The sequence below is a fragment of the Tachysurus vachellii genome, chromosome 7 (genome assembly GCF_030014155.1).
Source record: "Tachysurus vachellii isolate PV-2020 chromosome 7, HZAU_Pvac_v1, whole genome shotgun sequence".
In the NCBI taxonomy this organism is placed as follows: domain Eukaryota; kingdom Metazoa; phylum Chordata; class Actinopteri; order Siluriformes; family Bagridae; genus Tachysurus; species Tachysurus vachellii.
Window position 1 is genome coordinate 10,786,916 of NC_083466.1, and position 25,371 is coordinate 10,812,286.

At 36.4% G+C, this 25,371-nt stretch overlaps 1 protein-coding gene across 8 annotated transcripts in view; it reads right to left on the reverse strand.

The window, feature by feature from the left end:
• camk2d1 (calcium/calmodulin-dependent protein kinase (CaM kinase) II delta 1) overlaps nt 1–25,371 on the reverse strand; it is a 67,254-nt gene that overhangs the window by 9,508 nt on the left and 32,375 nt on the right. For 2 of the 8 annotated variants that reach the window (XM_060874235.1, XM_060874241.1), the window contains exons 3-14: nt 21,009–21,068; nt 18,295–18,349; nt 15,647–15,712; nt 14,956–15,028; nt 11,213–11,315; nt 10,350–10,433; nt 8,957–9,051; nt 6,148–6,270; nt 5,674–5,757; nt 5,413–5,455; nt 3,442–3,476; nt 1,508–1,567 (exon numbers count right to left, since the gene is read on the reverse strand). In XM_060874235.1, coding sequence (XP_060730218.1) covers nt 1,508–1,567; nt 3,442–3,476; nt 5,413–5,455; nt 5,674–5,757; nt 6,148–6,270; nt 8,957–9,051; nt 10,350–10,433; nt 11,213–11,315; nt 14,956–15,028; nt 15,647–15,712; nt 18,295–18,349; nt 21,009–21,068 — 881 coding nt within the window. Of the gene's footprint in view, nt 1–1,507; nt 1,568–3,441; nt 3,477–5,412; nt 5,456–5,673; nt 5,758–6,147; nt 6,271–8,956; nt 9,052–10,349; nt 10,434–11,212; nt 11,316–14,163; nt 14,237–14,955; nt 15,029–15,646; nt 15,713–18,294; nt 18,350–21,008; nt 21,069–25,371 lie in introns of all 8 variants that reach the window. The other 6 variants (XM_060874236.1, XM_060874233.1, XM_060874237.1 and 3 more) reach the window with 3 other exon arrangements.

The window sequence follows — 25,371 nt, forward strand, 5'->3', positions numbered from 1 at the left end:
AAGTATTTCTGTTTTTCCCTAGCTAATAGGGGCTTTCATAGGGGGAAAAAAAAACAAAAAATGAAAGCAAGGGGTTTTTTTTCATTGTTTTGCAAATTCCTTTCATGCAAAACATTCAACCACTAAATTCCAGTGTAAGGTTATACCATCAGAGGCAAAAACATCTTAAACTGAAAGCCAACAGTGTCCTGACTAATTTATATCAGAATTAGAATAAGTTGATTGATAAGCCAGAGTACTGGTAAAAAGCAACTACAGATCAGGACTTGAGAATTGCTTGTACATTCTAATATGAGCTCTAAACCTTAATACAGCATCTAGTAAATGCTGGGTTAGAGGAAGTGTTATAATCGCAAGCTGCATATATCCTGCTTACAATAAAACTACATGAAACTAGAACATAGCAACAGTGTGAAAAGTTACAACTACAGATACAACACAATATTGAGAGAGACTGTTAGAGACCCTGGTCTGTAAAAACCTTACAGCAGAATCCACAGCACTTTTTAAATTAATGAAAACAAATGAACAACATTGATCTACAGCAGTTCGACTTCTAGTGGATCTAAAGCTGGTGTCCCATAAGTGCAGAATACAGGCTTAAAAAACAAAAACAATACACAACAACAAATCTGAAAATATTACAACACAACAGCAGCAAAAGCAAAAACACAGCAAATGTGAAAACTCCACCACAAACGCCAACATCAACATGAACACAAAACAGAAAGGGGAGGTCCTAATTGAACGAGACATGCTCGTTGCTGATTGGCTACTGAAAGACAGTAGAAAGATGAGATGGATGGTTGCAATGTGTTTATTTTTAGCAAGGACGTTCATATGATGCTACATTAGACATGCTGTAGACTTTCTGTAGAAGACGAGTGCCTTTCACAGTATTAGTGTAACATCAGCAGCTTTGCGTTATTGTCACTAGGCTAGATAACTAGATAACAGTATGAAAAGTGTAGTTGTTCCACATCACGGTCGTATGTCATGTCCAATCAGCGACTAACATGCGATGTTCAATAAAAACCTTTCTGTTTCTGAGAACATTGACGTGTTTTATTTTGCGTTGCATTTTCTGATTTTGTTTTAAGGTTTGTTTATGTGTTTTGCACTTATGGCCCAATGTAACTGAATCCACTCAAAGAAGTTTCACCTTAATGTATAATAATTTGTTAGTGAGTAAACAATGGCACAACGTTGATAGGAGTTCAAACAGCATCATTAATAGAGAGCATGAGAGCAAGTCTTAAAATTCACCTTGAATCATGTGTTTTCTATTAAGAATACTGTTTACATGGCATAGAAATTAGAATAAAACCAATTATCCCAAGCCTTCATTAGCAGAGCATCACCAGGCCTTCATTTTTTTTTTTAAAAAAAGTAATGCTCTTCTAACAGTTGTGCCACTGATTATTACACAAAAAAAATGATGAAATGCTCAAACAAAGGCAGAAAACATGAGGCATATAACAATTGCAGCGACACAGACAGAGAGTACCAGAGCAGGAGAGGGGACTGCCTCTTTAGGGCTGGTGACTACGTTGCCTTTGTTGTTGATCTAAAAGAGGGAATGGACAGAAACAAGACACGCAAAGCTGTCCAATGAGGAAAACAGAAAAGGGTGCCACCCATTCAGCAATATGTGAAATGTGTGGAGCTAGTGAGCAATACTCAGTATGTACATTCTCTGCTTAGAAGCTGTAAAACCTTTCCAGCTAAATATCTTTTTACCAATGTGATTTAAATTAACGAGCTGGCAAACCGTTAATCAGAAGTTACAGCAAGCTGAAGAACAAATTTTTTTTGGCACATAGCTTAGGTCCATGGCATAGGTTTGATGTCACAGAAGATTATTGAGAGCTATGTATAAATAAAATGTCTGACCATAAGAATCCTTTGGAGTAGGGAAAGAAGAAAAAAAGCTTACAAGAACATCTCTGTTGTCAAATTTCTTTTAAGTTGTTCCATAATTTTTTGACAGCAGCAAAGACTCTGAAGACATTGTTTGAACATTGTTTTTTTTTTTTCCTTGATACAATACAGTCCATTTTCCAGCCTGCTTTTCCATTGAGGTAGAATGAGGTCAGTCTGAATATGTTTATTAAAAAGAGTTGCACATCAGAAAAGATGATGTATATTGATCTTATTTAAGTGATTTGTTTATTTGAAAACATTTTCTTTGACTAAAAGGACTTTCAAAACATCTCACAGAGACTGGAACTGAACAATAAACACACATTAAATTCTTAAACACTAAAAATTGATGTCAATCATTCGCTCCAGTCCCAGTCCAGGTAAATTCACTTCCTATTAGAACAATAAAATTTATGCTTTATGAGACACAAAGGTCAAGAGAGTAAACTGAAGAGTATTTATGTTCAGTTCTAATAAGTCACATGTTTTGAGCAAGAGCGTGTTCTCTGTTTCAGCATGACATCCACGTTATAGATACCCTGATCAACAGAAAGATAAAAGTGAAAAAACAAAACAAAACAAAAACCCCAAAATGATTTCATCACTAAAGCCCAGAAATGTCTAAATAGGCTAAATTGTTTTACTGTTTTAAATACTAGCCTTATTTATATAGGAATTTCACATTTGAACAACCTTCTATGGCAGTTAAGCTAAAGAGAAATTTATTTTATCAACCTTCCTCTGTCTAAGCTTTCTATTGAAGGAAATGATACTACAAATGATTTTTAAAAGCTAAATAAAAGCTAATAGGAAGTTCAGAGCCTTACACATTTATGTCAAAATTCACACCACTGCAAACTCTGCAAAATTAGACTTCCTTTATCTGCATTACACAGTTGAGAAACAAAAACAAACATCTCCATTCGGTAATCAGGAAATGATTTGCATGTACATATTTATGAGAACTTTTTCATCTGGGCAAATGCACTAAAAGCAAACCACAGCTCTCCTGCATCCTTCATTCAATATGAAAATAAAAAAAACATTCTTCCATCCCTCTGGTATACTCTACCAAAAATACTTTCATTATCCAAATCTAGAGGAAATAAGCTTCAGATTCTCCACACTGGCACAGGCCTGGAGTTTTCACACAGCAGATGTACAACCTTCTGCTACTCATCATGACATTGCAAGTAAATTTCCCACTGTGAATCAGGTTCAAATAGCTGACTGGTAGCGAGCAAGTGAGGACAAATGTTAGGCAATGACAGAGAGGAAGTGTATGGTTAAGGGGGTTTACAATAACATTGGGGCTTTACATGTGAACGAGATCGGAGTTCTGTTGCATTTGCATTGCTGTCAGTATGACAATGCAATGCAATGCAATGCAAGAAAGCATGCTTTTGGAGCCAAGTTGGAAAAAATAATATGAACTGAAGCCTCAAGGTTCAACATTTTCCATTAATCTTTATGGTATCTTGACTAAAAAATGAGTAATAGAAAGAGCACTCAACCTACCTTAACACTATCAGGTTTCTTGTATGGATTTCCTTCTGAATAATAGAAAAGAGTTGTATAAGAGTAAGTATAAAAGTAAGAGTTGATCATTAATATAATGAACCCTCTAATCTCAGTGGCCCCTATACACACCCACACCCACATACCCACACACATACTCACACACATACATACACACATACATACACACATACATACACACACTTTGTAGCAGGTGGTCAACTAAGAGTGTACTTTCTCACAGTATGTGTAGCTGGAGGTGGTTGACAGTGAGACAAAAGCTTTTAGAAAAAAAAAAGCTTTTGAATGACAATGTAATGCAACTATAATCATTTAAAGTACTGTGTAATTATCTGTGGAAATTTGAGTTTCACATAGTACCCCAACCCCCCCCTCCCCCCACACAAACACACACACGCACACAGATATTTACATTTACTAAAAAATATTGAATATAGATGATTTAGTGACAATAACAAGCTTGTTTTGAAATACACAGAGCCAAATGTTTCAGATATACAGCTGCTTAACACACTAACAGCACAGCAAATTATGAAAGCGATACGTCACTCAAGGACATGCGTTTACACTTATCAAAGGTTGTCTCAGGTAAAGGAGTGTTCCCTAGGCATAACGCAAATTGACTTTTATAAAACATTGACAAAAACAATGAGATTAAATGCAGGGTTAAATAAATAGATACATGTATTCATTGATCCGCCGTACAATGTAGTCTCAAAAGAGTAAGCTTTTGTTGCTAAGCAACATAATAGACAAAGATGAGGGTCTTCTATGGACAGAACAATAGCTGTAGCAAAATGGTTTTATTTTATTTATTTATTTTTTTACTTTATTTTTTTTTTTTTGCTCCGGAATGGAACGACAAAAAACTCACAGTCTCTCTTGGGGAGACTGAGATTGATGCAGGTGCAGCAGTTAAAAAGACATAGAAACAGATAAGGGAATGGTAAGGGAGAGCTGGCATGTGGGAAGGAACTGGCAGGACCAAATTTGGGGGACTGTCTTATTAACACAAAAATCAATAGGTAATGTGGTTGTGTGTGTGTGTTTAGCGAAGAGACTTTTAGCTGTTTATCTGATTAGACTGATTGTTAAAAAGAAAAAAGTGTATATTAGTAAGAATCAAATTCTTCAACATTTGTACATTTACTGACCATTGAGGGAAATAAAAAAAATAAAAAAAGGAAAGGAAACATTTCTGAAGCCAGTTCACTAAGATTAGCAGACAGCACTGCACTCAATCATTGATCCCGGGTGACCAGTGACTAACTGACAAATGTAATCATCAACTTACTCTTAAGAAATGCAAATCTCCTACAGGGCAGTTTTGGTGTCTCTAGGACAGGCACTTCTCAAACTCGAAATTCATTGATATAGTGTCTAATGAATGTAGTTTACTGATTAACTCAATTGGTATTACATTTGTAGAGTATACTGAGAAAAGATATCTGTTGCTCCCAACTCCTCTTCCATGATGAGCACCACCTTAATCATATTTAGTCCTGTTATTTTACCAAATCAGTGCTACTGTATTAATGGCAACTTGAGCTTACAGTACATGACTATTATGCATGATTGAAGCAAACAGTAATGATTCTACCCACAGTAATGTACTGATACATGAGTTCTTTAGTTGATAGCTGAGTTTAGCTTTCTAAAGAGGCTTTTATAAAACCTTTTATTAAACAAATGCTTTTTAAAAATAAAATCTTAAGAAGCCTATTGACTGATACATTTTTCTAAAGTGTAGTTTAAAACAGATATTTTAGGTCAAAACATTATTTTTATTATTATTATTTTTTCTAAAGCGACTGTCATAGAGAATCTTTTAACAGACTTCAATACTCAGTCCTATAATATGAACCTGCTGCAGCTATGCTACTGATGAAAGAATAGAAATATCCAAAAAAAACTCCAAAACGCATTGTCATAAAAGAAATCGAGTCTTACTTGAGAAGGTCTTTGTGGCAAGCATGGTTGTCAGGATCGCTCCCTGGAAAGACGTAATAGAGCATAGGAGTGTTTGATATTTGAGACAGCTTTTGGACATGAATATGTAAAACATTAGTCAAGAAGACAATGATTAAACTAAAAAGTGACAGACTTTTTGATGATTAAGATATTCTCCAAAGTATTTCGTACAGCTGCACCAAAAGTACAACATCCTTAACACAACCTTTAGCCCACTCTGTGTGTGTGCGCATGTGTCACCTTTAGCTTTCTCCTGGCATTGAACTTCTTCAGGCATTCCACAGTCTCCTGTCTGTGCATCATGGAGGCCACTGTAGAGCGTTGCTATAGAAACAGAGGAATTAGTTAAACATTTCTATATATAGATAGTACATAGCTAGATGTTTATACATAGTGCATGTAGGCAGCTGTAATAATAGATTACTTTATAATGCAGAGGTATGCGTATGAGAAAAAGTACAGCAAAGAAAAAGTACCAGTACACATTAAAGGGATTGAAAATACACAAAGACTGTACAACAGGACAGATAACACAATATTAAAATAAAAAAAGGCTTGAGGAAAAAAGAGGAGAGATTTAGGAGCAGAAATAAGCAGGGCTGAATGATCATCAGATCAGATTAGGTCTAAAGATTGTTAATAAAGGGCAGCTTTTGTGTGCGTGTGCGTGTCAATTAGGGAGAGAAATGACTGGGAGGGAAAGATAATACATACACAGATCCATGGGTGTTTGAGGGCCTCTGCAGCAGTAATGCGTTTGGCAGGGTTGATGGTCAGCATCTTATTAATCAGATCTTTGGCCTCAGGGGTCACCGTGTCCCACTCAGGAGAAGGAAACTGCACATAACACACACACGGGAAAGTATAGGAACATATTCACAGACACACACTTTTCAATCGTATGAGCTCACATAAATCTAATTATAATATGCAGTCCATCCAGAGGATGTGTGTGATGATATGGAAGTGTATGAATGTCACAAACCTAATACTGGCCCACAGGCTAGAATGGCTTGCTGTAAGATAGCATATGCATATCTTACAGCATAGGTCACTAATAGGCGGACCGCGGTCCGGGTTCGGACCCAGAAGCTGTCCGACCCGGACCTACCGCCAAAACAAAAGGTTATGATGTAAAACTTGACGGGGCGCTTGTATTTTAACCCGCGCAGCTTTTGCAATCTTTACGGAAGTGGTAGTGGAAACGCACAGACCAATCAAGTCTATGCATTCCTGAAGTAAACACTGCAACCCAACAGTGCAAGACAGATGAGAGAGAATTATAGTAAAGTTACACATGACAAAGATAGAGATACATGTAGAAAACAAAAGGAGAGAAACAGACGAGTGAGACGGAGAAAGTGAGAGAAACAGTCGAGTGAGATGGAGAAAGGGAGAGAAACAGACGAGTGAGATGGAGAAAGGGAGAGAAACAGACGAGTGAGACGAAGAAAGGGAGAGAAACAGTCGAATGAGATGGAGAAAGGGAGAGAAACAGTCGAGTGAGATGGAGAAAGGGAGAGAAACAGACGAGTGAAATGGAGAAAGAGAGAGAAACAGTCGAGTGAGATGGAGAAAGGGAGAGAAACAGACGAGTGAGACGGAGAAAGGGAGAGAAACAGTCGAATGAGACGGAGAAAGGGAGAGAAACAGTCGAGTGAGACGGAGAAAGGGAGAGAAACAGTCGAGTGAGATGGAGAAAGGGAGAGAAACAGTCGAGTGAGATGGAGAAAGGGAGAGAAACAGTCGAGTGAGATGGAGAAAGGGAGAGAAACAGTCGAGTGAGACGGAGAAAGGGAGAGAAACAGACGAGTGAAATGGAGAAAGAGAGAGAAACAGTCGAGTGAGATGGAGAAAGGGAGAGAAACAGTCGAGTGAGATGGAGAAAGGGAGAGAAACAGTCGAGTGAGACGGAGAAAGGGAGAGAAACAGACGAGTGAAATGGAGAAAGAGAGAGAAACAGTCGAGTGAGATGGAGAAAGGGAGAGAAACAGATGAGTGAGACGAAGAAAGGGAGATAAAGAACAAATGGCGCTCTCCAAAAAAAGAAAAGTGGACAGCAAAAATAGAGCATTTAATCCAGAATGGACAGACTCATTTCTGTTCATACTTCCCACTTCACACTAAACCAGTGTGTCTCATATGTTCAGAAACCGTGGCACTTATTAAAAGTGGCAATGTGAAACACCATTATGAAACAAAACAAAGGATTTGAACAAACGTATCCACTCAAATCTGAAGACAGCGTCCCTGAGACCGCTTTCCCAGGTCTGAGGAAAGTAGCCCTATACATACGACTGCGAGGCAGCTTTCTCTACAATGAACATAATCAAAACCAAATATCGTTCCAGGCTCACTAATGAGCACCTCCACATGTGTATGAGAGCGGCCCAGACTCCATTCAAGCTCAGGATTAAAATCCTGACAAGCCAAGCTAGAGCTCAGTTCTCTCACTGAGATATAAATGAGAAAGTTAAGCACTTTATTCAAACATACACAATTTTCACATTATATTTATTTTCTCTTATTTTGAAATGTAGCCTTACTTTTATTTATTTAATGAGAGAACGTTATGCATATCTACAATCATGCCTATGTTCTAAATAATAAATATTGTCAAAAGGATTTTGAATGGTACTGAATTTATTTGATTTGACAGTCAGGTATTGATTGCTTGCAGATGTTGATACAACTACTAGGCTACTTAAATATATATCACACTAACTAGTCAGACATTATGATCTTCCGGAACTTTGCTTCAAGAAATTTTCTCTTACTGGACCTCTTTCAATTTTAGTTGAATACCTCTGTCTTACAGCAAGTTAGCCATCATGTAGTTTTGTGTAGCCAGACCTTCAGACTGATGGCAAAAGGTCCATAGCAGCTTTTACTGGCACAGGACCATCCAAAATGGCATCTGACTGACATGTAGAGCAACCAATCACAGTTTGTTTTGATCAGTGTAATGTTTAAGGGCATGAAAATGTAAAGTCAATGTCAATACATAAATAGACCAGTGTGCAACCATAGAGTGTTCATTTAAGTAAGTTAATTTAGGAAAGTTGTGCAAATTAATGAGTCTATACAATGAACTTCACATAGTTTGGAAAATCCAGAGTTCAGCTGATTCTCGTAAGTGTTTTTATTGAAACAAAACAGCTTCCTTCTTCAATAAGGGAAGTAGCACATCTCAAAAGTTTTGTTTTCAGGCAGACTGGTAAAAAAACCATGAACAAAAACCAACATTATCAGTGTCAAACTGTAACATCCTGGAGTTAGTACTGTGTAGCCACTGTGCATATATATATATATATATATATATATATATATATATATATATATATATATATATATATATATATATATATAAAAATATAAATAATATGCACAGTGGCTACACAGTACAAACTCTTCAGGTGCAGTAGATATGGTAGTGAGTTCTACCAGATGGTAGCAAATGCCATTGAAGATCTTGGTGTGTGTGTTTGTTTGTTTGTGTGTGTGTGTGTGTGTGTAAACTTACATCATAGGCACCAGCCTTAATCTGCTGATAAAGCCTATGTTGATCCTCATCCCAGAATGGAGGATAACCCACCAGCAAGATGTAGAGAATCACACCTGTTGACAATAAAGGGTACTAAATACGATGCACAAACACATGCTTTCTAGGTTAAATCAGCATACCTACCTTATCTTACCTCAGTACCATCTTCTATACAGAACCCTTCAAAATAATGAGCAAAACTGATTGAATAAAATCAACCTTTCCCCACAATAATTCAAAGACAACTGAGTGGAAGCCTGCCATGGAGATATCATTTGTAACCTTGTTAATTTCATGTTCAGCCTAAATAATGGTCTTATAAAGGGCTCCTGCTATTTCATGTTTATCCTCCATTCTACTTCCTTTATTTCTGAATCACCATGCAGAAGACATGCAGCATGAATTTTGAACAGGAATTTCACCCGTAGCTGAAATATCACTTAAATGCACATGTTGTCTTTTTAAATATATTAGTCTTTGGTTTACAAAGGTCCAATAACTCTACAAGGTGCAGTATTAATCAGGAGTCTTTAATCTTATCCCCAAAGGGGCCATGTGGCTGAGGCTTTCATCCTAGCCAAAGAGCAGACACACAAAACAGTCATTTGAAGACTAAGATAAACTAATTTAAAAAATGGAGTCTGGTGGGACTCCTGCCTGGTTGGAACAAAAGCTTGTGGATAACACTGAAGACTCCAGATACAGGTCACTTTGTGCAGTCACTGACCATGAAACCTCTGATGTTATAGCTGTTCACCTTGATCTCTACACTCTCCATCAGCAGAAAGTGACCATTAAAGAAACAAAAACAGCATGATCATCTTTAAAACTTAAAAAAATTACACATTTTCTGTTTCACACCAGTTAACTTAAAGTTTTTCTACAGCACTGGCCAAATAGTTCTGTTTCTTTATATATCTGGTGCAAAAACGTAAGGCAAATACAAAATCTGTCCAAATATCAGTGTGTTCCTTTAGGTTCTGGAACAAAAAATACATTTTATTTAATGTCTGCCGAATTTACTGCCTGTTTAATCCAGTTCTCTGCACTCTCATCATGCCTCCTATTATAGCCAACATTTCCCATTGAACAGACACTTCTTTAGTTACCTGCTCTATCACACATGGAACAATAAAAAACACTACATACACTACATTATCAAAGGTGGAGTTGTTAGTCAAAGGAACTGTGACCTTCCAGGGCTTGTGTAATCACAAAAAGACATTTGCCTAACATAACCTGGGTTATATTGTATATGAGTTATTATCATTCAACTTATTAATGTCTCCTGATATCTGACTTTGTCAGGTGGATAGACAATGTGTTTTTTTTTTTTTTTACAGTAAAAGCACAACAGAAATGAAACACATACCACAAGCCCACATATCAACTGGTTTCCCATAGGGTTCCTTCCTTAACACCTCGGGAGACAAGTAACCAGGAGTGCCAGCAAATCCTTTGAGACAAACAAACAAAAAGGAAAAAAAAAATTACAATGATCACATAATACATCATTCTGACTTAACAGTCAAGAATCTCACTTTTTTCTAAATTAATGTCCCTTCCATCAGTAAGAAACATGTATAAGTACGGTAGCCAGATTAGAAAATAATAAAAGATGAGTAGATTTAACAGTGCAGCACCCACATAAAGGCTCCTATTTGGTTTAGCCTGCACCTTTTGAGCAGTAGCTGTCTTATTGTATATTAAAGAGATGGCTGCTTTGTGACAGTAAGGGTTGAACAAGCATCATTTTAGTCTGTTAAAATATATAAATACTTTTAATTTTCCAACAAATGCCCTTTTCTTCTATGGTCGGAGTGTGTCTGGAGGTTTGTCGGTTTATATCTTTGCATTACAGCATAATATTAAATAATTCAAACAATTGTTAACCAAGCATCTTGCACCACATTGTGTATTTGATACTGGAACAAACACAAATGCGATTTTGTGATTATTGAACACTAGTGCCCTACAGAAAATCTCCAAAGACGGTTTAAAAATTCAAAGAGATTCCTGAAATGCTCATCCACCAGTCATGTCCCTGAGATCACATTTCACTCTTATGCTTGATATGAACATGAACTGAATCTGATGAACTCAATTTGCATCAATTTATGTCTTGCACTGCTGCCATGTTTGTATATGTGACATGGTCATATTATTAAATTCATCTATAGGAGTAATTTGAATTAAAACGAACAAAAATGGCTGTGTGTTGAGTCACATACATACCAAACCATGCTTGCTGGTCTCCCTGCACCTCAATGGCCAAGCCAAAGTCAGCCAGTTTCACTGCAGCTCCCTTAAGTTTGCTGGCTAAAAGCAGGTTCTCTGGCTTTGGGTGTAAAAGCATAGACACAAACTTTAGGAACTGAGCTGATTTATATTTAATGAACCATTGTGTTGGGATTTGTCTTTTACAAAACCTGGGTCAAGAATGTTTACAGAATTTAAAAATCTTATAAATAAATATGTTATAGACTATAAATTATGTCCCCATCCACCATGGTGTTCTTGTGGTGAACTTTTTAATATTTAAGAGTGCTTGATTATTATACTGTAGCTAAAATGCTGCATCTTCAGGGAATCATTCTTGATCCAGTTCAGAGTTTGCCAGATTTGCCATCAGGGTTATGCACAGGCGCTACCAATGAACTTACACAAATATAAAAGAGCAAAGCTAAAGTAACCAAAGGAATTAAAAATATTTCTTTTTGCGAACAGTGTAGGTGCACAAGGTGCATCTTTTAATCTGAAGCTGGTAATAAAATATACTTTAAATGGCAAATGTAACACTAGAGAAATATAATATTATGAATCCCAAATAATACAGAGAACATGCATAACCCATTAGGACAACTGGGACTGAATAAAAATACTGGACAATATTGGACAATAGAGAACATTTTCAAAACTTCTTGAAAAGTGCAATAGTAATGAACATAAAGACATGTCACTGTAAAGCATGCGTCATATCTAAAATAAAGTATTAATTTATAGAGATTAAGTGAGTTTTAGTGTTTTTTACAGATAAAATGATAAAACTGAATTACCAAATTTGACCATTTTCTACAAACTAAGCTTTTAAAAAACATTCCAAAAAGTTGTACATGCACAACCCATTTGTTATTAATATTACCAATGCATCCTTATTGTTTTAAGTAATAAAACAAAAATCAAACTGATTAGTGAATGTGACGTGACCTTTTATTTCAATTATATTATATCTAACTGAAATTACACTATATTAACGCAAATTACAACTGATCCAAATACATTGCCCAATACAAAAGAAACTAATTTTCTAACAAAAAAGTGTCCAGATGTCAGGTTATTTGGGAACATTAAGTTGGTCACAGACATTCACTGTGACTCATGCAGAAACAGATGTGCTAATAAGGTGCTAACATGCTACAGAGAGTGCATTCGATGTTAACACAGCCATTGCTACATTAACATCATCAGTGCAGCCATTGCCTTTGCATACCTTTTAAACCCAGATACCTTAGTCTAAAACTGGAATGAAGTGTACAAGCCGAATCACTTCATATTTTAAAATAAAAGGATATCTGGTAAGTCTTTTGTACAAGAGGCATTATGTAACAGAACACACACTTTATCGCTCAAGCAAAACATGATGCCCTTACTATATTCTTCCTATATTTTTGGGGGTGAGGGTTGAGACATGGCAATAAAAGCCACCTTTGCATATTATTTTGTTATAGACCAGTTCACCTGCTGTCCCCCCCGGAGCACTTTAGTAGGCTTTAACTTCGGCATACTGGGAACACCCCACAATACTTCTTGTTTTGGAGATGCTCTGACCTAGTTGTCTAGCCATCACAATTTGCCCCTGGTGAAAGTCACTCGGATTCTTTTGCTTGCCCGTTTTCCTGCTTCTAACACATCAACTTTGAGAACTGCCTGTTACGTTGTGTCTAACGCCTCTTAACAGGTGCTAGTGTAACAAGATAATCAATGCTATTCACTTCACATTCATTTCACTTCGGTTTATACTGCAGTGTGTCAAAAGATAGACACTAGCTCAAATTTGCTTTAGAGCAAAAACAAATAATGTCCTGCTCTAATAGCATGTAAATTAATTCTGAGTGCCTTTATCTCCATAATAATCTACATTTCTACTTCAGAAGAGCTTTAACAAATAAATCACAAACACCTGAGCCTAACAGAGCTTACATGCAGTGATTAGATTGTGTCTGTGTGGGGGGAAAAGAGAGAGAGAGAGAGAGAGAGAGAGAGAGAGAGAGAGAGAGAGAGAGAGAGAGAGAGAGAGAGAGAGAGAGAGAGAGCGTGACAGTGGGGTGTGGGTCTGGTTTGGGGTTATTGAGGTTTTAAAGGAGACAGTAAAATGGAAAAAGCTAAATCAAAAAAGGCGTATGCTTATAATACTGATATAATTGTGTTCTCAATGAACTAGAGTGGACAAATCTGGTGAATATGCATAACGATAACACCTCCAGCCAGACATGTTTACACAAACAAATCTTCTCTTTTCTTATAATGTTTTGTCTCTAATGACTTCATCCCCACCACCACACCCAACCCCCATGTGTTTACCATGGTAACGCTGTAGCAACCAATCATATGTCAGAATCTGGACTTTAAACACAGAGGAAGGATTACACTTGTAGCTGCACCTGGCTCATTTGATTAGCAAATTAATGTTCAGGACTCTGAAACCTTGGCGCTGGTACATTGGGGGATGGAAGATTTTGCAGTTTTTGCCAAAATAACATTATCAAATGTCAGGCAAAGGTAAATCCTGACATGCACAATCATTCATTAATAAATGCCTATTTTGAGAAAGGCAAAACTTTGTGGTGCAAGTTTATTCTTTTATGTCTGAAGATAACATTACTGACCACCGTTTAATTTTAAAATAATTTTTTGACTTGATTTTGGTTAAATAAAATTATAATAAAGTTCCCGAATGATCTCATAAACCAAGTATCTAAAACGATGCTATCTGATTATCACTGAGTGTTACTGTGTATGTAGACATTCTGAGATGAAAAATATAAAGATATCAGTGACCTGAACAAACATCAGCATAGTTAATGAGTGTCACAGAAAATAAAAGCCTCTTAATTGGTTTATTAGAGATTAAATGAGGAAAAAAGAAAAGAATTTGGTGTCTGAGTCCCCCTAGTGCATCTACTCACCTTCAGGTCGCGATGGACCACTCCCATCTGGTGACAGTGGAGAACAGCCTCAAGGATCTGCTGAATGCAATGACTGCATGCAAACACCAGGGGGGTGTGGGTTAGTCATGAGCTCACACACACTCTGCATTCACATTGAGAACAGGGAAACTAGAGAAGACATGGAGTTGACTAAACAGGTCTAGATTAAAGTAGGCACAACATGGCCTCTAGAAGGAGTTTTGATTTATTATGCTTGAAGGTGTTGATGTGAGGTTTTAGTTTTATAAAAATAAAAAAAAAAATAAAAAAGCAGTAGGGCATTTCTATTGTAGTTAAAGCACTTTTAACTCTTCTGAAACTGAGCAAAATACTGAGCAGGTTTTTAGATATCTTTTCTCTACGATCAATGTTCTTCCCTTCCTGCTTTCCCTGGTCTCAAAGCAGAAGTGGTGTTTGCACTAGAGATGGCTGTAGGCTTGACCCTATTAGGATATTGAATTTCGATATCAATGTTAATTGCATGCTAAAACATTAAGCTTAGTAGGTACTAATCTATTAAGTTAAAGGTTACTCCATCTAAACATCCCATCGAGTCAAACCTCACAGCCACTGGTTAGAGCATGTCTCTCTGACACTACATGCACTTTGTTTTTGTATTCCCCCTTTACAACCCCCGATGCAGACCGGAAGAAGTTAAGGTGGGTGAAGTGAGCTTAAAAGAGCACAGCATCCACGATGTCAAGTGGTGGTTAATTGTTCATCTGGAGAGCCAAGCCAGGATTATATAAATTTTTTCCGCGTCAGACTAACCTTCAAGTCTCGATGGACAATACCACTTAGATGACAATGATTTACACTCTCTAGAATCTGCTGTATGCAATGACTGAGGGAGAGAAGACATGGCAGGAAAGCAGAAGAGGAGAAGTAGAGTTCAGCAAGCACAATCAAACATATAACAGAACGTTCCACAAACAAATGGAAAACGTCAACACAGGAAAAATCCTAGTTTTATAGGAAAAATTGGTTATCGTTGCTTAAATGTTAGTGAATGCAATGTCTAAGTTTAAGTGAAATAAAACATAACACAACTGACTATTCACAAGGAGTACAAAACATATAACAAATAGAAAACAGAGCAGAGCACTTTCACTGTTGCAAAAATGCCAGTTGAACTTTCTTTTAAACCACTTTAACTAGGAATGCAACGAACATTAAAAGCATCAGGATACAGCTCATGACAAGAAAGTATGAAAGGATATAGGTGCACAGCAAGCAAAACAACAAAAAAAAACATGGTCATTGCTCACATTTTGAATGGAGGACAAATTCTTATTTATCTTATTCAAGATGTAAAAAGTCACTAGAGCATCTTTAGTCATTTCCTAGGTCTGAAAAATGATGCAACTCCTGATAAGAGACTTGCGGCAGCCTAAATAATATACTGTATTTAAATCATTATATCAATACTGTACTAAATATAAAATCATGTGAGGATACTAACCTGGCATCAGCTTCACTATAGTATTCTCTGGCCACAATATCTTCAAACAGCTCCCCTCCAGTGACCCTGAAACGAACAAACGTGAATTCCATGATTGCTGTCAGTGTTATTTTAGCATTAATTTATTTTCAGTAACAGTCTTCATCCAGGTAACAGTCTCAGTGCAGATGGGGCCTATCCTAGGAACACTGTGTGTGAGGCAAAAAAAAAACAAAACCCTGGATAGTACACCATTTACACACTCAAAGTGAAAAGATTCCATCTCCTGGTATGTACTTGGAAGAAACTATTATAACTGAAGAACCCAGAGGAAATTGACATACAGGGACCAGTAACCAGAGCTCAGAAATAAACCCTGAGCTGAAGAGAATTATGAACAAATTACACAATACCCTCTGTCATATACAGTATATACACAGCCGTATATACACAACCTAAACTGTATAAAGACCTCATTCTGTGGTTCAGGGAAAATAAGAGACTCTAAAAATACTCTAGCATGCTGCCAGAACAAACTACAAACCTGTGTAGCACACTTGTTAAGAATCACTGCACATACTACACTGGATAACTAGTATGTATATAAGGGTACATGTACAGTACATAGTGTATATATTAACCTGGGTAGTTTTTTTCAGAAATGTAAGGCTTTTTCCCATATAATGTAAAAACCCCAACAAAGATCCCCATTTCTGCATGTTTGTGCTTCTTAACAGCACAATTATTAGTCTAAAAGCTGCTATGTATTATTTTGTGCAAAGTGAACTATTCAGGCAACATACATGCAAAAAACGAAAAAAAAATACAGTTTTGTCTGTAAAGGATTCTTACTGTATGTCACAAACGTGTTATACGGGTAACTGAATGTGTGTACTCAGACCTGAAAATAGCTTAATTGGCTATGAAGCCAATTATGAAACCTTTTACAAGGGAATGAAAGTAAAACAGTACAAAGAGGTCTATATAATTCGAGTCACAATAAAAGAAACAATAAAGGAATAGACAAAGAAAAAGTGAGTGAAATAGGAACGATTGGTGGAAATAAATGCTCTTATGGAGAGAACATCAATATAGAGATTCAGTAAAGGGCAAACAAAACATGCAGTGGCATTTGAATTGTCACACTGCAAAGCAAGTCAATTGACTCCTTGCAAATATGCAAGTTTGGATCAATAAGATCTTTTACTCTTTGCACAAAATTAGATTTGTTAAGCAGCACCAATCTGCATTAGAGGAAAAACTAAACCAGCTTTACATAAAGTAAAATAGGAAAAAAAAACCTCTGTAACTGCACTTATAAGTTAACACATCATCTTGCTTCAGCATGCACCATTCCTGCTATTTAAACATAATTGTATGCATCGTGAAAAAATGAAAACATTGAAGTACATATCTAATGCACTTTTAAAGACTGCATGGAGGACATTCAAGGCTACTGAACAGGTTGCCACTCGTGTCGGCACCATAAGTATGATGGCGCATTCAAATAAATGTGTGTTTAATATGTATATGAGTATATTTCAACTGCGCTTCATGTTTAGTCAAAAGGTACATGATCAGACAATCGTTATCGATGATATTTTTATAGTATAAATTAAAATTTTAATTTAGTTTGGGGGAGGTGGCAGTTGTTTTCATTTGGCTTTGTATGGAACCTTTCCATTCAGCCATCTGAAATACATAGGATATAAAAGATTTGATTTAAATAATCATTCGTAAAATATATTTTCAGATAGATATTTTAGTTCTTTGACAATGTACTAGTTTTACATAGGGAGATCATCATTTTTTTACAGACGTGCATGGAGAAAAGATTACACTGTGTTTTACTTAATACAAAAGTGACCATTAGAACTAACCCTAGCTCCCTTACATACATCCTCTTTATTATTATTAGATATATACTTACCAGCCACTTTAATAGGAACACATGTACCGCTGCACATTAATGCAATAATCCAACCTGCCAATCATGTGGCAGCAGCACAGTGCATAAATTACATGCAGATACAAGTCAAGATCTTTAGTTATATAGCAATTATATCATGAAAAACAAAATACATCCTATGAGTGCCAGTTCTGCTGGTAATATACATTGTTGATAAGAAAGATTATGGCTAGACTGTTTTGAGCTGAAAGGAATACTACACCAACTCAACCACTCTACAAGTGTAATGAACAGAAAAGAATATAAAAATGCACCAAACTTTGACGTGGAAAAGCTACTATAATGATACCATGAAACAATGATCATTTCAAACAATAAAAACCTAGCTAACAAGCTGTGAAGTCTTTCCTTTTCAACTCACAAACACTTCTGGGGGAAATTATTTTATTTCCTATAATTGGTTTCCACTGACATGGTGCTTTTACATTGTAGTAGGAAAGAATAAACTGCTACATCATGGCTAGGTAAATTTTTAGCCTAACTCATTAGAATATAATATAACACACAGACACACACAAATGCAGCCAATTAATTAGTGTGGGTTCATCCAGACTGCAGACAGTGCTCATTAGCAGGCAGCCAGACCCTTAATTCTGATTATATTTGGTAAGGGGAGGAGCTGACCCTGAACTGAGGGGTTTTGACCCTTATTGGCACACCATGCACACACACATACACACACACGCACCCAATTACTTACAAATCAAAGACGAGGTAGTGGAACCCCTCTTCAGATATGCTGTCATGGAGTCTCACTGTAAGGGAGAAAGAGGAAAGAGATGGCTGATTATCTTTAACACAGGATACAGCCACATCCACTTACCAATTCATTTATTCTCGCATATACTGTATACCTGCATGAATGTGTGTGCCTGAAGGACAGCGCGCTATAGACAGATGTCTAAAAGAGTAAATCTTATCCATTAGACCATTTTCAATTCCCACGCAAACCTGACACAAACCTCAACAGAACTCGAATACATCACTATTTATACAAACCTAAAAACAAGCATAAAAATTACATTTATATAGATTTTTAATATACAGTGGGTCAAAAAAATATTCAGATCTAATACCTTCTAATCAAAATACCTTCAGTTTATGCAGACTTTACTGTATTATAGAATTAATATAAATTAGCTAACATTCTTTTGATCATCTATCCACACACAAAAACTCATAACAATATAATGAGACAAGCATAAAAAAAATTATTTGCAACTTTATTAAAAGTCAAAAACTGAAATAACTGACTTGTGAAACAAACAATTTAGATAAATATCTCATAGAAACTTTCTGACCTTTTGTTCCAGTAAAAGCACTTACCCGTTGCAATTAGAGCTTAAGGGTAAGGTTCTACAAGCTTCAGGATTCAGGGAGTTTCTCCCATTCTTGGCAGATCATCTTACACTCGATCAGACTGGATAGGGAGTAGCTGGACTCAAGGACATTCAGAGACTTGTCCTGAAGCCACAGCACCATTCTTAGCTGTATTCTTTGGGTTCTCATAGTGCTGAAATGTGAACCATTATCTCAGTCTTAGGTCATGTGCACTTTGGAGTAGGTTTTCCTCTACAACCTCTCTATATTTGGCTGCATTCAGGAGAAACATTCTAAGCATCCCATAGAATGATGCTAAGCACCACATAGAATGATGCTAAGCACCACATAGAATGATGCTAAGCACCACATAGAATGATGCTTCAGCATGCTGACAGCCCTTCATGTTTTTCCTAGGTTTCCTGTCATGTTCTCCTATCTAATCAGGGGACTTCTTAAGCTCTGTTTGCAATGGCTACTGGGTTCTAGGGCACCTCTCTGATGAACACCCTTCCAGCCTGCTTACTGTCCTTGGCCAGAAAGCAAGCCCTCAATAGAGTTCTGGTGGTTCTTCAACTTCTTCCATTTCACACTGATGGAGCTGACTCGTAAGAACATTCAAAGCTTTAGAAAGAGCGTTATACCCATGTATATGTCTTTATACATACAGTTGTGTGCCTCTCTAAATCATAACCAATCAAATGATCAGATAACGGAAATCAGATGAGTTCTAGAGACATACCTGAGCTCAGTCTGTGGTGTCAAACTGAGTCTGACTATTAAATAAGGGATTTAATTTTTTGCAAAAAAAAAAACAAAAAAACCCTCATGCTTATGTTGTCATTATCATTATGTGTAGGTTAATAGACAGGAAAAGGAATTGAAGCAAGTTAAAGTAAACATATAATACAGTAAAGTGTGAAAAATTAAAGCTGCTTAAACCTTTTCTGAACCCACTGTATGCAAAATCCAGATAAGAAAACAGACATTTCTTTTCATTTCAAACAAACCAATCTACTGATGATGGCAAAATCATTTCAAAAGGTTTGAATAAAATGATGAGTCCTTACAATCCAAATGAATTCTATATGAGGCTTGACTTTTGATTTAAGTCTGCAAAGCAAGCCAGAAAAACCAAGAGAGAGAAAAAGGAAACCCCTTAGTCTCAATTTCTCAGGCATTTCCTCTCAGTGATTCACCGTGTCTCTCTCTTGTTTCCATAGCAACTGTGCTAGACAGGCTTTCCCAGTAACTGTTATAAAGTGGGAAAAAGAGAGCAACCACAATTTGGAAAACTCTATGTGAGAAGAGAAACTGAAGTAATCTTGTAAAGTAATAATACATTTCATAGCAAATTTAATTGAAAATGATTTGGATATTGATTGCAAGGCTTATTGTTGAACTAGTGAGACTAATGCTGCCTCATGTGAGACTATGCTGCCTGGTTTAGGCCTAATTCAAATTCATTACAGCCGGGTATATGTGGAAAATATATATACAGATAAATAATCTCATTAAAAAAAAGTCCAAAAAGTCAAGCAAGAGTGAGGCAATAATAAATGACCTCAGTACATTTTTCCCTTTTATAAGTCTAGAATTACAGGCTGTCTATTATTGATCAACTCACAACATCATATTCTCTGGCATGACTTCTGTCTAGCATGGTTTGTTTTACTCAGAACAACTGCCTGTACACTGTTACTACTCAGACAATGAAAACCATATTAAAGTATCTAAATCAATGCCACTTCTGGATTTCTGTTCCTTTAAGGCAAAAAAAAAAACAAAACATTTAAATCCTGGAATTGTGTAAAACACTATTCTCCAACAGGCTTTATTATGCCATGCAACTGCGTGTAAGGATGGATACTCAATAGATCCTGAGACTATTTTACATAATGCTTTGATGTATTCTTTTGCATTTAACAAAGATTTGCAGGGCTTCATGAGTAATGTGCACTGACATTTTTTAGCTTCTACCCAATATGTCAATTTTTAGTGGAAAATAAAGATCAGGGTCAATGCATATTTTATTATTCACAGCTGGATTTGATGGTTTGCATGCAAATGTATTCTGTGCGTGACAACACTCACCGATGTTGGGGTGTTTGAGCAGACGACAAATGCGAGCCTCACGTTCCAACTTCTGGTGATCTACAAAAACAGAAACAGCACATTAAAATAAATCACAGAAGTTATATTTTATATACACTGTGAACATGAAAACATTATCAAACATGCATGCTTTCTTGTCTGCATTTGCACCTTACACACCAGCCCTAATAAGGTTTCACAGGCCCAAAAGTTCCTGTAATAGGAAGCTAAGGATTAACAATGCATGATCATCCAGCATAAAGTCTAGCAGCTCATTTTGACCAATTTTATGCTATGTTCACACACAGCGATTTTATTGCTGCAACTGAATTCGCCAGTAGGTGGTCGCTACTTGTTGCCATAGTAATGATGTTTATCAATGGGTGGCATAACTAGCACTCCAAATCAGTTTTCTAGCTGCTAACATGGAACATTCTGAATGTTTCAATTTTCGATTCTGGTTCAATTTTTGCTCTGAATGTTTGTGTGAACATAGCATTAGATGTGCTTTTGTTCATCTTTGCAGTATGCAATGCAGCTGGTGTGACATACCCAGAAGAGCAAGCATAACCAGGGTTGCCAGGTTTCAGCAAAATTTCCAGCACATAATTCTCTTTTTCTCAGTTTTTGCATGGTAAACAATGTCAACATGGTACAGCCACATTTCTAATGTAGACATTAGCCATCCTATAATCCCCCTTTCCCTCTCCGTAATGTTGCAATTTGTCTTAGAATATGAACAGTGTCTAACTTTTCCCCTACAAACAAACCGCTGATGAGATCTACCCTGAAGTGGTAGTTTTTAGTCCCAGGCCATGGAGATAAAACCCAAAAAGACTGAGATTTTGAGAACAGCTTTATAATTAGCAGGAATCAGTTTAATGGTCTCACTATATGGAATGAATGTCCATGTTCAATACATAAACACAAAAACAAACAGACTAATTACATCATTTTAAATAGACTCTACTAAAGAGCAAGAACAGTTTCCTTAGTTGACTGCACGATCGCTGTGACTGCCTTCTAAATGAACTCACTGCTCTATTATTTGGATCTGTCACTTGTTCCATTTAGCAATGTTTAATAAGCATTTCAGCTGCTTGAACTGAGTTGAGTCATATACTCATATGTAAGGAGGAAGTGGTGAAGAAACTTTCAGCTTCAGGGAGAAAGTGTCCAACATGGGCTTATGGGCTATAGGGGAAAAAATATAAACAATGCAGAGAGGATACAGGGTTTATTGGGGATATAGGGGTGTAACAAGAGATGTAGCAGAATGCCATTGATGGTATCTGTTACGTTAGTTATGTCACAAAAACTAAGCAAACTAGTTGCCTAATTTAAGCCACTGTGACACTAAGTTTATCGTTCAAGCTTTCTGTGGTGCCTTCACACCTCTCTTTCGTGTGACATTTTTGACTGTCACACCAGATCTCATTTTTGATACAAACCCCTAAATTTCACCTGGATGTCCTGTGATTCTTATTGTCAAGTCTCTACACCAACTCAAATAATAACCAACTCAAAAAAAAAATAAAAATAACCAACTCAAACTCAAATAACTTTCAATTATTATTATTATTATTATTATTATTTGTATCTTCAGAATACATTCCAAAGACCGTATTTATATTTTGTTACATCCCTAATATATAAAATACTCAGCTAAGATTGTTTATTAACAAAATCCAAATTAATCCAGATTTCCTGGTATTTAGTCACCTTTTTTTAACTGTTGCTTAGGTAACGTTTAATTATCAATAACCTAAAAACCAGGCTCTGTCTGAAAGTGTATACAAAACCATCTTCACTATAAAGTGCATCTTGCCATTTTACAGTCACGTTTGAAAGCACAGCAGAGAAAAGAACTGACTAGGTTCCCTAGTAAGTACAGAATAGCCACAATCCACTGATGAGTTTGAGAAAATGGGAAATTGGCCACCATTTTCATTTACAGGCCTACTGCCAATCTGACTGACACAAAAGAGAGAGAAAGACCACAGATGGGAACCTTCAGCTCTGAAGTCCAATAATCCAGATTATACTCTCAGTGTCTGGTGTTCTATGCAGTGCTCTAAAGTCAATGAGGTTTTACCTCCTCTTTTCCTTAGCCAATTGAAATCCCACCCAGCAGCATTACTCTTCCAGTTACCTTCCTGAACAGCAATCCTGACCAATGGGGTCAAAGGTGATTTACAATACTACAATTTATATCTAATCATATACCCTTCAACAGTCATAATCCAGTTTGAACCACTTCGATGAAGCTGGCCTTTCATCTGATTTGTCTTCAAGGGGATGATGGGTAATCTGTGACATAACTAGATTAAAAACACACACAGGCAGACATTCACAAACACAGGACAATGTTTGCATCTCTTATCCTATGCATGTTATTCAATAAACAGGAACATGAAGCCATAGTAGAAGGACAATAAACAAGTCTAATGTTTGTAACCTTGTGATTTCAGCTCACCTGGTCATTTTTAATACTAGGATTGTTTTGTGATACAGTGACTATGTCATATAGTGAATTAAGGAGTGAGAATGATTTATGAAACAAAGGCTTTGATACATTAGTGTATATCAACTCTGATAATTATCTATTGATGGTGCTAAAGTGGCACATCATTATTCTTGGTAGTTGTGACTGACTCCTAAAGCATTATTGAGATCTAGATCTTCCACATATTAAAAGTGACCCAGTTAACAAATATCCCAAATGACAGAGAGAATGCGGGAAATGGAACGTCTATTTTCGATCTTCGGTCACACCTTGATTTATACAGCTATTTAGAATTTTCCAATATTAACAAATAGCACTTGTATGCGGTATGTGGGAAATCCATCATTGTATGTTAAGAATATTTTGGGTTTAGCTGACATTAGACAAGCATATAGCTAAGGTCAGTAAACAATATATTTAATTGCCAATAAATGTTTTTGGTCAAAATGGTGAGAAATAGATATGGTTTGTTTGAATGTTTTTTAACTTATAAATAGGTGTAGAACAAAGTATCACATCATGCATGTTAAACCATGTAGGCATTGGTAAAAGAATGACATATCTAAAATTGTCTGTAGTGTGTGTGCTTATAAACTGGTACCACAATTAACGTTTAACAAGAGATGTAGCAGAGACCAGGTACCACAATTTAATCTGAGATGCTTTTTATAGCTCATGTTGGAGTTGGAATAAACTGCTTAGGTAGAAATACCTTTAAATAAATGACTGATGACTTGACCAGTGTAAACTGCTGGAATGGCAGGAAAAATATTGTATAACAAATGTTTTAAAATTTTTAATTTAAAATGTAAAAACTGACAAAAGAACCTGTCATCCACTTATTTTTTTAATGTTTTCACATTTAATGAAATTTAATGCATTAATCACATTTAACGGAACATTAACTTTGCGTTTGATTTCTGACTTAACCATAAAAGAAAATGGCAGCGAGAAAACTACAGGCTTTACTATTTTTACACTAATATAACACAGGCATCAGAGGCAATAACTGTAATCAAGAGATTTCTGTAGCTCTGAGTAAGATTTCTACAATTCTCCACAAGTAGTTTTGCTCACGCTTTTTGAGCAAACGGTGCCAATTTTCTGTGAATTTCATCTCTTTCCACAGGGGTTCAGTCTAAGTCAGTTCGGGACTCATAGCAGGTTACTCCTGGACAGTCTGTATTTTCTTCTCAGTCATTTTTGATCGCTTACGAGAGATATGCTTTGAGTCATTATATCCTGCTGGAGGACCCCTTGCATGCGACTAAAACACTATGCTCTCCAAAACCGAGAGATAAGACACTTAAAGCCTTAGGCACCAAAGTAATCCCAAAATATCAGTGAGCCTCCACAATGTCTGACATAATAATAGTATTCGGTTCTTTGAACAATTTGGGAAGGTTTGCATTTTTTTTTGGCCAAAAATGACTGTAGCTTAGCAACATGCATTTTTCGAAAATTCCAGTCAAGGCCTTTTGCATTTCTCTATTAAAATTAAGACTGCCCTGGGTTTCTTATAATAGAGCCTATGTTCCTTCAGACAATGACAAGCAGACTGGCTAAATCTGTGCATTAATTTTCCTCACCACCATTTAACACAATCGCTTCCTTCAATTTTGTATTTGTGTATCCCACTGCTTTATACAATCCCATTGGCTTTAACAGTCTTAATGATAACTAAACAGGTCAGAGAAAAACAGATCCTTTAAGTTGACCCATGTTTCTTAACTTATGTTTTAAGAATAGCTTTCTATAATTAAGAATACAATACTTATTTAAATCCACTAAAATGTGCTGCAGCTGCTTTTTTTCTTTGCTGTAAATGTTTGTGTGATTTCAATAATAGCTTATGTT